At 45.8% G+C, this 17295-nt stretch overlaps 2 protein-coding genes across 4 annotated transcripts in view; one reads left to right on the top strand and one right to left on the bottom strand.

Annotated features, from left to right (window-relative positions):
- Nucleotides 1–253: 253 nt before the first annotated feature.
- The window catches only part of LOC130846061 (cathepsin G-like), a 51806-nt gene continuing 34764 nt past the window's right edge, over nt 254–17295 (bottom strand). The window contains exons 2-7 of one of the 3 annotated variants that reach the window (XM_057724030.1): nt 6296–6468; nt 5910–6025; nt 5023–5170; nt 4449–4584; nt 4033–4287; nt 254–2039 (exon numbers count right to left, since the gene is read on the bottom strand). In XM_057724030.1, coding sequence (XP_057580013.1) covers nt 1770–2039; nt 4033–4287; nt 4449–4584; nt 5023–5170; nt 5910–5964 — 864 coding nt within the window. In that variant the 5' untranslated portion in view covers nt 5965–6025; nt 6296–6468 and the 3' untranslated portion in view covers nt 254–1769. Of the gene's footprint in view, nt 2040–3286; nt 3588–4032; nt 4288–4448; nt 4585–5022; nt 5171–5909; nt 6026–6274; nt 6469–17295 lie in introns of those variants that run through there. The other 2 variants (XM_057724031.1, XM_057724032.1) reach the window with 2 other exon arrangements.
- LOC130844577 (mast cell protease 3-like) lies at nt 13581–15596 on the top strand. The gene is made up of 5 exons (XM_057720750.1): nt 13581–13671; nt 13887–14034; nt 14510–14645; nt 14840–15097; nt 15435–15596. The coding sequence occupies exons 1-5, from the start codon at nt 13617–13619 to the stop codon at nt 15594–15596; spliced, it is 759 nt and encodes a 252-aa protein (XP_057576733.1). The 5' UTR covers nt 13581–13616.

Here is a 17295-nt window from a genome sequence, read left to right on the forward strand (position 1 = left end):
GTCCAACTCGAGGATGGAAGATGCCTTAGAGGACTGGGGCAGGGAGGGTGGGGGGGACTCGAGGCGGGGGAGTCAAGGAAGGGAGGGAATACGGGGATATGTGTATAAAAACAGATGATTGAACCTGGTGTACCCCCCCAAAAAAAAATAAATAAAAAATAAAAAAAATAAAAAAGTAATGAAGACAGAAAAAATATATATATATATATAAAACATACAAAAAAAAGAAAAAAGAAAGAGATGGGATGATCACTTGGTCCCATGATACAAATAGATCTAAAAGCAGCAGACTGAATGGCCCTGCAGCCAGAGGGACTGGGAGAGTGGAGTTGAAGAACAATACATTCTGATTGAGAGAGTGCTGTCTGGGAGTTGGGAGACCAGGATCCAGTTCCTGCGGAGAACACACCACATGGCTGTGTTGGTCACTACCTGGCCTCATAGTTTTAATGGTTAGTGTCTATTAGTGTATTTCAAAATTTTTGCTTTCTACAGTCATGAATATTTTCCTTAGGTAAAATCTGCACCCGTGCCAAATATTTGAAACAGATGGGCAGCTCTTATTAAATGGTGTGGGGTGAAGGTCTTGATCTCTTTCTTTTCTCTCCCTTCCAGGCAGCTCAAAAGTCTGAAAAACATGAGACATGATGAAACTTGATTGACAAACAGCTGGTCTACCAGAGCAATCCTGCAGACCACGGCGCACTTGCTGTTTTATCTGGTCCTGGTCTTTTGTCTCCATACGGTTTCCTCCTCCGTGATGTTTTGGGCACCATGTTTCACAACTATTTGTGGTAGAAAGTGTGAGGTGGGTGCATTCATCCTGGCTTTCATTAGTCATTCTGGTGCCTCCTTGCTTGGGAATTTGAAGTCTCAGTGATAACTGTCTTGCCAACAAAGGCTTTCATTCTCCAGTGTGAATACCTGGAGGTGAGGTCATTCAGGCTATATCAGAGGCTGGATACCACTGAAATCCATTCTAACAGTCAACGTTGTAATTGCACGTTCAAGCACTAACATGGCAAATTTTCTGGATTGTTGAAATGATATAGTGCTTTGCTATACACAAAACAGTGAATCATAATGTAGCCTGGGAAAATTGTACTTCTGGAAATTCAGTGAAAACGTGAAAACATAATCACAATAGGGTATCAGTCTAATGGGGCTTGTAGTTGTTCTGGGGGTCATGCCACCTAAAATCGTGAAATGATTCATAATGCATTTGGCAGATTTCATGTACTTCTGAGAGTTTTTTCACACTTCTATAAGAAGAACATTTCCTTTGAGCTATTGGGACTGGTCCTGAATTCCCCACTCCTCTCCAGTCTGAGGTTCAGGTGGCTTTCTCCTGGGGCAACCACCTTTTCCCAGACAAACTCAGACAATCATTATCAAGGTTACCAGCCATCACTTCTGTGATTCTGATGAATCGCCAGTGTCTAGCCTCTCCTGACTCTGATGCTTTGCCCCAAGGCACAGGTACCAGCCCTCTGTGGACCAGAAGTTTGCCTGAGCTATTGCGTCAGAAGAGAAGTTCCTAAAAAAGAAGGGGTTTCTATCCATGAGATTGTCATTGTTTTGTGACTTTCCAGACAAATCAATAGGGCTTCCAAAGCAGAGGTTGAAAGTGGAGAAAGAATGTGCAAGGAATTATGTCCTTTTGCACTCATTTTTCGTGTGCAAAATGCTTTCTTGCCAATGCTCTGCTGCTGAGATTTACTTAATAGGTGCTGAGCTGTGAGAGGTGGTGGAGCTGGTTTCTGCGATAGTCATGAAGGGAATTGTCCTTGGAGGTGAGCAGAGTGAGGTCTGTAGATACGTTTCCAGCAGGGCCGCTGGAGGCAGAGAGCTGCCTTGCAAGTGCTGACTGGCAGGGTGAGGCTTAGAGGAGAGATGGGTCTGCCCTGGGAGTTTCCTGGGGACTGAGTCCTGACCTGGGCAGTGCTCTGGCGCTCTAAGTAAATGTCACAGAACAGAAGGGCTGGACGAGGGCTCTTCCACGGCTCTCTCCTCCCACCTCCGTCAAATATTCTTTCCATCTGCCAATGCAAACATTTAATAATAAGACTGTTTTTCCCCAGAACATATAAGCAAGAGATAATTCCTATGGGTATGTGGTAGCAAATATAGGAAAAAATGATTGAGTAATTTCAAAGATGTATTATTGATTAAAATTTTGTTGACAAATGATTTACACTGAATGTTAGGCAAATGACTTTCTGGCAAGAAATATCTATAAAAGAATGATCAAATTTACCAAAGCATTTTTGTGTATCAGTTGGGTTTGATATGTATTCAGTGATTATTCAAGATTATAGAAACTGCAAAAATTCAGGAGGGAAACGTCACACTGTGAGGCATAATTAACATCTTGATGAACATAGAAGAACCTCCCAGCTGATTCTTTACAGTTACCTTAAGGTGTTAAAAGCATGGTTTTAAACTATGTGATTTCAGAAATCTATTATTTGAATATGATATTGATGTATTAGTCATATGCTAATCTTTAGTATAAAGGTCATTTTAGCCAACATATTATGTGCAGTTTTGTATAATTTTAGAGTAACAAAACCAGAAGGAGACTCTCAACACATTAAAAATGAGAGCATTGGTCTATAGTACAGTGAGGGTTGGTGTGGGAAAGGGTTTAAGAGAAAGAGTGTGACTGTCCATGGACACTTGGCTTGCTCCCATCTCTTGGCCATTGTGAAGAATGCTGCTTTGAACATGTGTGTTTCATTAGATAATTTTAAGAAAGTAAATCTTTTTTTTCTTTCTTCTGTTACTCGTATGGTTTGATTTTTTCATTTAGATCTTTCATCACATTTGAGTATTATTTTGGATTATGATGAAAAGTGTACAAGCAATTTTATCTTTTTTCCCCAAATGACTATCTGTTTCAACACAATCTATTATAAGTTCATTGTTTCCCAGAGACTTGAATTGCCGCATTTACCATATATTAAATTGGGCTTCATATGAAATTTCAATCATCCCTTTCATCTGCCTGCCCTAGCCATACCAATGGCACACAGTTTTATGGTATAGTTTAATACCTAGCAGAGAGTTTCAGGTAAGGTGAAGACTAAGGAACCTTGCTCTGGGGAAAGATATGTCCTTCCATCACTTCCCAGGCTGTGGGTGGAGGGGAGATGGAGGAATGGATGGCTTGGAGGAGGGAAGAAGCTCATCCTGACCTCCAGGATGGCGGGGGTGGGGATCCACTTGTCCTGCGGAAGAGACCCCATTTTCCTGGAGGAGCTCACACTCAGTCCTGGCACACATTTGTTGTGTACTGAATCATGTTTAATGAACAAATGAGAAATCGGTTATTTCCTCTCCAGACTTGGATGTTTATTAAGGCTCTGGGTACCGCCCTGCAGCTATGCTTTGCTCCAGAGAAGGAGAATCAGTCACAGGGGGTGTCACGCTGGTCCCCACTCTTTGAAGCGCCTCATTGTTCTCCTTATCCAGGGCAGGAAGCTGGAAATCCTGGTGAAGACTGCTGGAGGAGTCCCCACGCTGTTGCCATAGGAGACAATGCCCTGGGCCACACTGTTACACACGAGGGGGCCGCCGGAGTCCCCCTGTGGGCAACCAGAGGAAGGGACACTAAGCCGGGCCTCCGCTCTCCAGGCCTTCCCTCTCCTGCTGCCCTAAGGCCCAGCCCTCAGAGAAGACAGGGGTGGGTGGGCTCCTTCCACTGCTGGCTGTGTGTGAGACGGGAGGGTGGTAGGGGGTGCAGAAGTCAACCTTCTGGATTTTTCCATCACTGGGCTTCAGCTCTGGCTATGGTTATTCTCCAGGACAACCCAGGTCAAGGTGACTTCACTGGCCCCAGGAAAACGCTGTACATGTATGTCATGTGTCTGGTGCTCCTCCTATTCCCCCAGGGACCGGATTGATGGGGAAAAGTTCCCCGACCTGGTCTGGGCTCTAGACTGAGGCCATGGGGATGTCGTCTGTCCCCACAGCCCAGACTGCCCAGACCCCTCTGTCTCAGGTAGCGTTGGCAAATGCCTGTGGTCTTACCCGGAAGGCAGACTTCCTCTCTCTTGGGTCCCCCACACAAAGCTGTGTCCGGCCAGTGTAGAACATGAAGCGTCTCCTGCACTCCCCATCCCTCTGCACTGTCAGCCGCACATCCTGGAGCATGTCTGTTCTGCTGTTCAGGCCAACCAGGCCCCAGCCGGCCACGGTGCACTGGGTCCCAGGACGCAGCCTGTTCTGGGTCCGAGGCAGAGCCACCGGCCTCACAATCCGATTACGTCTGGCTCTGTTCCTCAGCTGGCAGGAAGCATGCAGGCACTCAGGGACTGTCTACGCCGTGCTCACCCCATGCCCGCCACCCTGGGAGACTGCCCGGCTCCCCCCTCCCTCGTCCCAGGACACATGAAGCCCCCAAGCTGGGAGGGAACTTCCAGGCTAAAGAACCAGAAGGTGGGTACCTGCAGTAACATGATGTCATTCCTATTGCTCTGCTGACTGTATCTGGGGTGGGGGATGGCTCTGAGCACAGGTATGCGCTGCTGACCCCTTTCCATCCTCCTGATGTTGTGGGCCCCCAGGATGACATTTATTTGGCTGCAAAGGAAAGGGAGCCTAGAGGTAGGTTTCAGCTGCGGGAACTGCAGTCCCCGATGCAGGTCAGGTGACAGCCCAGGATGGCGAGTCCTGAGGAACTGAGGGACAGGAGGGTTCTGGGACTGGACTCCGTGCCCTTGGTCCCCAGCCTTGGGGGGTGGGGAACACAGCGACCTTAAATTTTGCCTCCCCTACACTAAACCGAAAAAGACCTTGACTTTGTATTTTGAGCCCCAGTGCGTGCCTTCCATGTCTCCCTCTTGCCCTTTTTGATCAGGCCTTCCTTTCTCCACGTTTACACTGGCCTGCTCCCTGCCCCCCAAGCTCTACCTGGTCTTTCTTCACCCCTTTATTGCTAGAGCCCTGCTTTCAGTGGCTCTTCTCATGAACTCTTCTGGACCTACTTTGCTGGTGCCCAGAAGCTCCTTAGTTCCTCACCTTCCCAAGCAATGAGCTGCTGTCATCACAAAGTCTTCTCGCACCAGGAACCCCCCACAAACGGTGAGACCCATTGATGTCTGGATCTGAAGATATGCCATGTAGGGGTGGGAATGGGGCCTGGCCTCTTGGCCTCCGATGATCTGCCCTGGAAGGAAACATGAGGCACTTATCTCTGCGCTGGCAGGTGTGTGGGCATCCGCTTGGTGGCTCCAGAAATGTTAGAAGATGGGGAGGCAGGAGAGAGGCTGCAGGGGCAGCATAAGCTGGTGGTTCGTGAGAACTGGGTCTGCAGGGCACCAGCACTGGGGGAGGTGCCACGATCCTGCAGGAAACGCTGCTGGCTCCCCATCCCAGCCTCAGCTCCCCCTCCCACCTCCCCAGAAGGCAAGACCAGCTGCAGCCTCCCATAAAGGAGGGCTTCTCTGCTGTGAGGATGGCAAATCCAGAGCCCTCTGGAGTGGCCTCTCCCTGAAGTTCTGTGGTACTTTCTTCCTCAGGGAGCCTCCCAGATGCCTATGAGTCCAGCTCAGGGTCAGCTCATGAACTTAAGGATCTAGAGATGAGCTGACGGGCCTGCTACTGCTGTATCTTTATCTCCTAGGCTGTGCCACAGGAGCTGCAGAATGAGTTCAGAAAGCACGTTCACACAGCAGGTAGTGTGTGCCAAGGTGACTGCAAGCGTCTTATGTGCACGAAGTCACTTAACTCTCATGTCAACTCTCTGAGGCAGGCCTGCTGTAACTCCTGCTTTATGGATGATGAAGCTGAGGAACTGGGAATTCACACAAGCGGCCCGATGATACAGGGTGAGGAAGCGCCTAGGCGGGCTGGCTCCGGAGTTTATGGGATGGGGTCGGCCTCTGCGAGTGGGGATGGTCACTCACCTGCCCTAGCCCTGGGGGGCAGGAGAAGGACCACCAGGAGCAGGAGTGGCTGCATCTTCCCGGGAAGGCTGCCCAGTCAGTTGCTGCCGGTGCTTCCTCCTGCCAGACTTTGAGCCCTGAGAGAGGAAGGAAGGGTGAGGGTGGGGGCTTGAGAATTTGCATTCCCATTCCCCTGCTGCTGTGATAGGTTTCATCACCCAAGACGCTTGCCCACCAACTGCCAGTGATCAGGGGAAGACAGCAACCCAGGTCTTTGGTGCAATATCCCGCACAGCTGCTGAGTCAGTGCTGGCCGTGGAAACCCAGGGAACCCAGGGCAACAGGGCCGGGGGCCGGAGCCCTGTGTCCCATGACCCCATACCCACCAAGTTCAATAATGTGCCTACAAGCGTCAGCGCTGGGAGCTCTCTGCGTCATCCTTCCTCTCCCTCGGGGACCGGAGCCTGCGTGTCTTCACCCTTTGGTCCTGGCCCCCTGCTGAGACCCTTGCTGCTCCCACTTCTCTCTAGAAGGTGTCGAGCAGGTTGAGCAGCGCTCTCTCCTGAGTGGGCGGAGGGCCCTGCCGGAGAAAGGAACGGGAAGAGTGAGGCTCTGCCACTGACCATTAGTCTCTCAGGTCACCTGAGCCCCAACAAACTCTCAGTGAAATCACGAGCCTGTGGATGACTTCTGTTTTCTGCTTCCTACTCAAGGCGAAGGCCTTTGTGTCCCAGCGGGTTCCCTGCATGCAGGAAAGGCCTAGGGAATTGAGTTTGTTGAGAGCTGTCAGACCCCGGTGGAAAAACATCTCAGATCCTATTCATCCACGACATGAGACCCATTAACCTAACCCCGTCTCTGCCCCAGGGGTGTTAGCTCCTAAGAAGGAGGTACATCGCTGCTGTGCTGCCTGTGACAGATGAAGAAGTGGATGGACCCAGGCATTCATCACTGAGCGAAAGGCACGGCAGAGTCCTGCAGAGTGACACAGGCGGGCTGTGAGACACTCTGAAATATACTTAGAAGACTCTGTGTTGGCACAGAAAGCACTACAGTACAGTAAAATTTTTGGGAAAATGTCATAATTGAAAACTAACACAAATCTCAATCATTTATGGATTATGATAAGCCCACTTGAAAACCTTATAAAAATTAAGGATCTTCTCCCTATATAAATATACACAGGTTATCACTTATTTTCAAAGCTGCAAAGAACTTAATCCTTTCTCTAATGCTCGGTTTATTTTTGCAACCTCATGAAATTTCTTCATCCGTCTGAAAAGTAATATGCAGAAAACAGGGGGAAAAGCAAAAATAGTATAACAGCTTTATTATTGCCTTAGCATTTGGGTAATTTTAATTTATTGTTACTTATATTTATTCAACACTTTATTTTTAAAACTTTCATGTAATTTTTTTAAAAAGTAAAGGATAAAGAATAGCATGCAAAGAAAGGGGCATCAAATATATATGCTCCCAATGATCTGAACAGAGATGTGGATAGAGGATTTCATTAACAGTGACTAGGATTTCATGCCAATCTTTCCACCAAAAACAACCAAAATAAACCTGTTTAAAATGTCTAAAAACCTTAAAAGCTTTGAGGAACTGCCAATGTAGGAGTAAATACCAGGCCAAAACTGAAGGAATAATGGACATCCAATTAGACAGTTTCTGTGGAAATTTGCTGAAGCCACAAATTTTGAACTTCTGTTTTACAGAGCATGTAAGGTGAGGGGTGTAGAAATCAAAGACCAAGACCCACACAAGCAGGTCTAGTCAAACCCTCCCCACAATAAGCTGGGAACTTAAAAGTTTACACACTCAAAGTAACAAAGAAGAGTTAATGGGCTAGTCCTTGAAGGGAATTTCATGAAAGATGAAATTAGCCCTGGACTTTCATAGACTCTCATACCTTGAACTTCCATTAATGTGGTTATGGACTAGTTCCCAAAACACCTGGCAAAATCAAATGCAAACATACAGGAAATTCACTTAAGTCTAGTGTTTGAATTACACCTAAATATTGTTTTTCAAGTGTAATAACAAGCATAGTCAAATATAAACAGATCAATAAGCAAAGATATGACACCATGACTAATAAACAATAGATGATGAGAAAAAAACAAATTACTGAGATAAGATTATGAGTAAAATAAAATATAGATTGCAAAATAATTATACTGAAACAAAAACAAGTTTTAAAAGTGCTCCAGGTAACATTAACCTTAAAAAAAAGTGACATCTGAAAAAGAGCTAAATACAACTTCTAAAAGTAAGAAATATGAAAACACCAAACTTTAAGTCACGGTGAATAAAGTTAATAACAGATTAGACAAAGATGAAAAGAGAATTACTAACCTGAAATTGCTCAGAAAGAATTGTCAAGAATAGAGCACAGACAGGTATAAAGATAAAAATATAGAAAATAGTATAATTAGAAGGTTGAACATATGTTGAATCAAAGTTCTAGAAGAAGAGAGAAAGAGAATGGGGGGGGAGTAGTATAGAATGAGATAGTGGCTGAGTTTTTTCTTTAACTGATGACAAAAAATGCAGTTCGAGGTCAAAAAAAGACAAATAAACCTCAAGCAGAATACAAAAAAGAAACCCATACCTAGAAATCAATATTATAAAAAAATGGCAGAAACATAAAGGGCAAGTAAGTAGAGTAAGATACACAGACAACACACTTTCAAATGGATTCAGAACAAAGGCTGAATTCTCAACAACAGCAGTGAGTGGATGATACCCCAAAAGAAATATCTTCATAGTCATTTGGGAAGATTTTAAAACACATCTAAGTAGATTAGTAACATTATAAAAGTTATGAATAGCTGATGAAAAAAATGAACACATATAGAACATCTTACCCAACAAAGGCAGATTACACACTTTACAAGCACATGTAGGTGTTGACCATAGATTAGGCCATAGATTAGGTCTCAAAAATGTTTAAAGGATTAAAATGATACATCATTTTTAATACACTACAATGAGTTTAAGCTAGAATTTCACAACAAGTATATGAGCAGAAAATCCTTATATTTTTAAAGCTAAGGAAATAGACTGCTAATACAGAGGGTGCTTGAACAACAGGAGTTTGAACTGGACCACTTACAAGTGGATTTTTTTCAGTAGTAAATACTAGAGTACTTCACTACCCATGGTTGGTCACAAAACTACAGAACAGGAGGGCCAACTATAAGTTATACTTGGATTTTCCACTAGGCAGAGTGTTCAGGCCCCTAACATCCCATGCTGTTCAAGAGTCAAATGAATCATGAGTAAAGTCATAATGGAAACAAAAAATGTGTTCAAAATGATTAATAATGATGAAAATAATTTATAGTAAAATTCGTTGGGTATATATGAATAAAGATGAAATGCCCATTTAACATTCTAGCTCAAAATAATTAATTGAAAGGTAAAAAATTAAAACTTTGAATATAGGAGAATTTCTTTATACACTTAACATTAGGAAAACAATTTTATACAAGATATACAAAGCACTAACTATCAATAATAATGGATATGCTCTACATTAAAAATTTGTTGGGTATATATGAATAAAGATGAAATTTTGATTACCACAGGCACTACTAAGATAGTGAAAAGTAAAGCCACAGGGTGGGAGAATTAAGAATGGGTTTATATCTGGGCGATATATATATATATAAATCATATTTATGCAAATTTATAGGTCACTAGGAAGACAATAATTTTGAAAATCTACATAGAACTGACAAATCCCTAGAAAATATAACAATGAAAAATACTCAGGAAGTTTAAATTTTCCTATAAACATTAAATAAACTGATTACATTTTCAAAAATATTCCAGCAAGGACAGCCCCAGGTTCACATGGCTTCACTGGAAACCTGTTTAAAAAAAAAATTCAAAGAATGGTAAACAATTTCTTCTGGAGAGTAGATGCTACCATCCCCTTTATGAGACTAGCAAAACCTCAGTGTCAAACCCAGTAAAGACAATATTCACAAATCAATCACTGGGATGCACCTCATCAACAAATGGAAAAATAAAAACCATACGATTGTCTCAAAAGATGCAGAATAAGCTTTTGACAAAATTCAATACTCGTTTATGATAAAAAAAAAAATCTCAAGAAAGTGGGTATGGAAGGAACATACCTCAACATAATAAAGACATATATGACAAACCTACAGCTAACATCATACTCAATGGTGAAAAGCTGAAGGCATTTCCTCTAAGATCAGGAACAAGACAATGATGTCCACTCTCACCCCTTTTACTCATCTTGGTTTTGGAGGTCCTAGCTATGGCAATCAGAGAAGAAAAAGAAATAAAAGGAATCCAAATTAGAAAAAAAGAAATTAAACTGTCACTGTTCACAGATGACATGATACTATACATAGAAAATCCTAAAGATGCTACCAGAAAACTACTAGAGCCCACCAATGAATTCTGTAAAGTTGAAAGATACAAAATTAACACAGAGAAATCTGTACACCAACAACGAAAAATCAGAAAGAGAAATTCAAGAAACAATCCCATGTAATATGGCATCTAAAAGAATAAAATACCTAGGAATAAACCTACCTAAGAAGGCAAAAGTCTTGTACTTTGAAAACTATAAGACACTGATGAAAGAAATTGAAGACGACAGAAACAGATGGAAAGATATACCATGTTCTTGAATTGGAAGAATCAATATCATCAAAATGACTAGACTATCCAAGGCAATCTACAGATTCAATGCAATCCCTATCAAATTACCAATGGCATTTTTCACAAAACTAGAACAAAGAGTCTTAAATTGATATGGATACACAAAAGACTCCAAATAGCCAAAGCAATCTTGAGAAAGAAAAACGGAGCTGAGGAATCAGGCTCCCTGACTTCAGACTATACTACAAAGCTGTAGTCACCCAAACAGTATGCTATTGGCACAACAACAGACATACAGATCAATGGAACAGAATAGAAAGCCCAGAAATAAACCCACACACATGTGGTCAATTAATCTATGACAAAGAAAGCAAGAGTATACAATGGATGAAAGACAGTCTCTTCAATAAGTGGTGCTGGGAAAAATGGATAGCTACACATTAAAAAAAATGAAATTAGAAAACTCCCTAACACCATACACTCAAATAAACTCCAAAATAAACTCAAAGTGGATTAAAGACCTAAATGTGAGACCAGACACTATAAAACTCTTAGAGGAAAACATAGGCAGAACACTCTGACATAAATCGCAGCAATACCTTTTCCATTAATCACCCAGAGTAATGGAAATAAAAGCAAAAAATAAACAAATGGGACCTAATTAAGCTCAAAAGCTTTCACACAGCAAAGGAAATAAATTACTTCATGTGTTCCCTCCAAGAGTGGAGTCTCTGTTTTCCCCAATCCTATGGAAGTCCTGCAATCAAATCCCACTGGCCTTCAAAGTCTGATTCTCTTGGGATTCCTCCTCCCATTGCCAGAACCCCAGATTGGGAAATCTTGGGTTTCACACAGCAAAGGAAACCATAAACAAAATGAAAAGACAATCCACAGAATGGGAGAAAATATCTGCAAACAATGCAACTAACAAGGGATTAATCTCCAAATTTCACAAACATCTCATGTGGCTTAATAATATCAAAACAAAGAACCCGATCAAAACAAAAATGGGCAGAAGACCTAAAGAGACATTTCTCCAAACAAGACATATGGATGGCCAAGAGGCACATGAAAAGATGCTCAACATCACTAATTATTAGAGAAATGCAAGTCAAATCTACAATGAGGTATCACCTCACAATGGTCAGAATGGCCATCATCAAAAAGTCTACAAACAATAGGGAGATTGGCTCAAGAGGGCAGAGTACAAGGACGTGCACTCACTCCCTCTTGCAAGAGCACTGGAATCACAACTAACTGCTGAACAATTATCGACAGGAAGACACTGGAACTCACCAAAAAAGATACCCCACATCCAAAGACAAAGAAGAATCTGAATGAGATGATAGGATGAGTGCAATCACAATAAAATATAATCCCATAACTGCTGGGGGGTGGGGGCAACTCACAAACGAGAGAACAGTTATACCACAGAAGTCCACCCACTGGAGTCATGGTTCAAGCCTTATGTCAGGCTTCCCAACCTGGGGTTCTGACAATGGGAGGAGGAATCCCCAGAGAATCAGACGTTGAAGGCCAGTAGGATTTGATTGCAGGGCTTCCATAGGACTGGGGGAAACAGAGACTCCACTCTTGGAGGGCACACACAAAGTAATGTGCACACCAGGACCCAGAGGGAAGGTGCAGTGACCCCATAGGAGACTGAAGCAGACCTATCTGTAAGTGCTGGAGGGTCTCCTGCAGAGGCAGGGGGTGGCTGTGGCTCACCACTGGGACAAGACACTGGCAGCAGAAGTTCTGGGAAGTACTCATTGGCACGAGCCCTCCCTCCAATACCACCTACTAGTGCCAGTCCCTTGTGTGAACACCCTCCTCATTGCTCTTGGGTGTCCACTCCCCACCTGACATGTATTCTGATACCTCACCTAGGCTGCCCAGAGCAGGGTGTCTGAACCTATATAAGGTGAGGACACTCTGCTTGGTTCACTGATACTCCCCTACCAGAATAAGTATTGACAGTGTGCTTTGTTTCTTTAACTAAGGTTTTGTTTCTTTTCAGGAGACTTGGCATCAAGATGTTTAGAACCAACAATATTTTCAATTCCATGAGTCTCTCCTTTTCCATTTTGGGACATGACTGCCATTGTATAGCTCCCAACCCACAGACTCTTCTTACATGACTGCAACACTCCTCCCTCTGGGAGGTGGGGTCTATAGCCCTTCCTTTTTAATCTGGTGGGTGCTCTTGATTGCCCCAAGGAGTGGAATATGGTAGAATACACGCCATATGACATCAAAGCCCAGGTAATGAAAAGAACACAACTTCTGCCTGGCTCACTTTTTGGGAGATGCTCACTCGAGGGAAGCCAATCATTACGTTGCAAGGGAGCCAAACAATCCCACCAGCCGAGACTGCTAGAAGGGCCCTCATGGACAGAAACCAATGTGCCCAGGGTCAGCTAGCATCAAACACTGGGCATGTGTGAGCCTTCAGGTGATTTCAGTCTCCAGAATTCAAACCTCCCTGACACCAAGGGGAGCAGAGGGGTGTTCTCCACACTGTGCCCTGACCAAAATGCAGATTTGTGAATAAAAGCAAAGTCGTTATTGTTTTAAACCACTCAGTTCTTTAGCAACTGGAATAAGCCCTCATCAGCATCACTCTCACACGATTCTGTCCATCCCATACCACGGATCTCAGCATCCTTGTCTAATCATGATGGCGTGTCTCCTCCACGAGAAGCAAGAGATCTTATCTCCAATGTTTCCCACAGTCTCATGCAAAAAGGGGCCTCAATAAAAAATTACCATGGCGATCTAAAGAGAACCACAGAAATGAAGACATTCTTTGATCTATCATCATGAGACCCAAGTTGCTGGGGCTCAGGGACCTGAAACTGGCTGATGCAACATCGCCACCACCCTACGGATAAGAATTTATCAGAGGTTTGTGTTAAATTCGTACTCCACTCAGACCCCAGAACTTGATCAGACAATGCTGTGAGGCTTTCGGAGAAGCTTCATGTGATAAAGGCCACAACACCACAGGGGACACTCGGGGTTAAAAGACCAGAAGGAAGCAGCAGCAGCTCAGACCTGGGCAGCCCTCCTGCAGAGATGCTCCTGCGCCTGCTCCTGGTGGCCCTGCTTCTGTCCCCCACTGGGGAGGCCGGTGAGTGACTGTCCCCACCCAGAGGCCCAGTCCCACCCCACACTGGCACAGCCCTGCTCAGGGGCTACACTCACACACGTCCTGGCCCTGGCCCATCTCCAGGAATTTCTGAACTCAAGTCAAATTCCCTCAAAGACCAGAAAATCTGGTCCCATCTCCCCTCTCCAGGCTTTGGCTCCATGAGTACAGCAAGCAGGCTGGAATCTCTCTTTCAGGAAAAATCATCGAGGGCCATGAGGTCAAGCCTCACTCTCGTCCCTACATGGCATTTCTTCGGTACCAGATTTCACAGAAAAGTTTCATCTGCGGGGGTTTCCTTGTGCGTGAGGACTTCGTGCTGACAGCAGCTCACTGCTTGGGAAGGTGAGGAGCACACCTGGGCCCCCGCCCCTCTGTGGACCCCTCACAGAGAACCCTCTTCTCAAGGGGCTGCAAAACTGGGCCAAAATGTAACATAGGAGAGCTCTTCAGAGGACAGGGGAGTCTGGGGAGGGAGGAACAGGTCAATGCCAGTGGCCCCTGGAGAGAATGAAGTGATAAAAGTTGGGATGGAAGGAATGTGAGGTTACACCCTGGAGCCCAGAGTGCAAATGTGAGAAGTCCACAGTTTTCCTCAGAGACAGTCAAGCTCTGTGCAGGACTCACACCCTAAGTGACTCCAGGAACTGCCACCCAGCCAGGCTGCCAGGAAGCAGACAGCACAGAGATGATCAGCCCCAGGGCCCATCACCTAGAATCCTCCACCTCCAGTCCCGCCCTGCCCCAAGCTGTGCACTTTCCTTATGGCTCCTGGCCTGTATCCCCTGTGCCTCCACCTCCCTCTCTGCTCTCTGTGCAGCTCAACCAGCGTCACCCTGGGGGCCCACAACATCCATCAGCAGGAGAGGACCCAGCAGGTCATCCTGGTGAGAAGAGCCATCCCCCACCCAGACTATGATTCTAAGAACTTGGTCAACGACATCATGTTACTGCAGGTAGGGCACAAGGGTGCACTGCTTCCTGCACACTTTCACCCCAGGGTTTTGCATTCCCCATGACCTCATTCCTGTCCTTCCTTCTGGTATGACCCCTTCTTTGGTCCCAGGGCTGTGAAGAAGGCAACCCCATGACTGTCGATGCAGTCTTTGTGGGCTATCGGTAGGTGAGAATGCCTTTCCTCTGCCTTCAGCTGACAAGGAAGGCCAATCTGACCTCCGCTGTAAGCCCCATCAGGCTGCCCTGGAGGAGGGAGCCGGTGAAGCCAGGGATGGTGTGCAGTGTGGCCGGCTGGGGGCGCCTAGGCGTGAACGATCCTGTGGCAGAGAAACTGCAGGAGGTAGAGCTTGAAGTCCAAAGGGATGAGCAATGCAGCTCTCGCTACAAAGATTACAACAACAACACCCAGATATGTGCGGGGGACCCGAGAAAGAGGAAGAGTTCTTTTAAGGTGAGATCCCCAGTACTATCCATGCAAAGCCCTGGGCACAGCCGAGCTGTGAGCATCCGGGGCAGTGGGAACTGATCACATCCCCGTGTCCCCAGCCTGTCCTCCCATCAAGTCTCTGCCCTGTCTCCCTGGGGGGTGGACACTGTCCCACAGTCACACATGGGCTGAGGCTTCCTGGGGGAGGAGAAGGGGGATTGTCAAGGCCAGGCTGAAACCTCAGGACCAACAAGGCCTTGATATCAGCCAGGCCCCACAACATAGACCGCCCACCCTGGGGCCGCAAGGAGGATCGGACCTACAGAAGGTCCAGCTCAGCCCTTCCTCCCTCTGCCCACAGGGGGACTCCGGGGGACCCTTTGTGTGTAACGGTGTGGCCCAGGGCATTGTCTCCTTTGGACAACTGAATGGGACACCCCCAAATGTCTACACCAGAATCTCAAGCTTTCTGTCCTGGATCCAAAAAACAATGAGCCACGACAACCTGCAGGGACCAGACTGAGGTGCCCCTGGGATGGCTCCCTCCATCTTCTCTGGGGGGGACGTCAGAATGGCACTGGGCCAAGGGGAGGAAGGGGATGCTGCCTGGAACTTAATAAACTTTCATCTCTTGAGCAGAAATCATTGAGTCCTCCTTCATTCACCCAAACATATTCATTAGGCCCCTACTGTGTCTGGCAACCATCTGTTCCCATTTCTGATCTGTTACAGGCTTCCCCCTCCAGGACACACCCCCACTTCCAACTCTGGAATGAAAATTCCTGCTGCACTGACAGCCAGCCCCCTCCAGGCACACGCCCCCAGTGCCAGCTCCCCCTGCCAGGCTGGGCATGATCTCCAACAGAAAAGGGAGACACCTCCTCAGGAAAACAGGACCCTCTTTCCAGGACCCTCCTATCACATCCATAGGCTCTTCTCCTCATCCACACTTACTCCCCTACCCCACCCTGTCCCAGTGCCGATGTGGCAACATAAGACAATCCAGATGTGGAAGGAGGACCACTTGAGAAGCTCGGGTTAAGGGGGCACTTCTCCACACTAACAGAGATGGAGGGACGCTTTGCAAGGTTACCTCATCCCATGCAGTGTTCCGTCTCCGCATTAGAGCAGCCAAAGCTTGGAAGCCTGAGAAAATATCAGGAGGGCCTTCAGGATTCCCAGGTTCAGCTCAAGTGCCTGTCCCAGCTGCGTCTTGGAGTCCTGGGCCCAGGGCCCTGTGCAACCTCTGGTGTCCTGACAGCACATCCTCCTTCAGCCCCAAGTGACTTTGAGAGCGCTCTTCCATCTTGGTCTGAGCCAATCTTTCCCCACCTCCCACTGTTTCCGTGTGTGTGTGTGTGTGTGTGTGTGTAAATACATTTATCTCCAAAGTAAACTCATTATAATGAGAATTACTGGTTTCAAGGGTATCCTAATGTTTCAAAGGTGTCTCTAGCCTATAATTTGTTTGTTTGTTTGTTTGTTTATGGCGGCCTTGGATCTTCGTTGCTGTACACGGGCTTTCTCTAGTTGTGGCAAGTAGGGGCTACATTTTGTTGTGTTGTGCGGGCTTCTTAGTACTGTGGCTTCTCTTGTTGTGGAACACAAGTTTTAGGCATGTGGGCTTCATTAGTTGCAGCATGCAGGCCCAGTAGTTGTGGTACATGGGCCCTAGAGCACAAGGACTTCAGCAGTTGCAGCGCGTGGGCTCAGTAGTTGCAGCATGAGGGCTCTAGAGCGCAGGCTTAGTAGTTGTGGCGCACCGGCTTAGTTGCTCCATGGCATATGGGATCTTCCTGGACCAGTGATCGCACCCATGTCCCCTGCATTGGCAAGCAGATTCTTAACCACTGGGCCACAAGGGAAGTCCCAAGCCTATAGTATCTTAAGTAAATTTTTTCTTCTATTCAACAATCTTCGAATTTTTAATATAAGAATGTATTCAGAAAAGCAACCTCATATTTAAAACATGCAGCTTAAAGAGGAGTGGGCTTGAAGAGAAGTGGTTTGCTGAATGTGTGCATGGTGAGTGAGATTTGACTACGGCAAAATGTGTTATAGGTGTAAAAGCAACACATATTCAACATAGAAAGACAGCTAAATACACAGCATATAAATAAGAAAACTAAAAGCAGTGGAGAATTCCACATCCTCAGGTCATCATCCTTAGCACTGAAGCATGCTGCCTTCCTCTCTCTTTCTCTTTATTCATAAGATGCCGT

Source organism: Hippopotamus amphibius, chromosome 2 (genome assembly GCF_030028045.1).
Source record: "Hippopotamus amphibius kiboko isolate mHipAmp2 chromosome 2, mHipAmp2.hap2, whole genome shotgun sequence".
Taxonomy (NCBI): Eukaryota; Metazoa; Chordata; class Mammalia; order Artiodactyla; family Hippopotamidae; genus Hippopotamus; species Hippopotamus amphibius.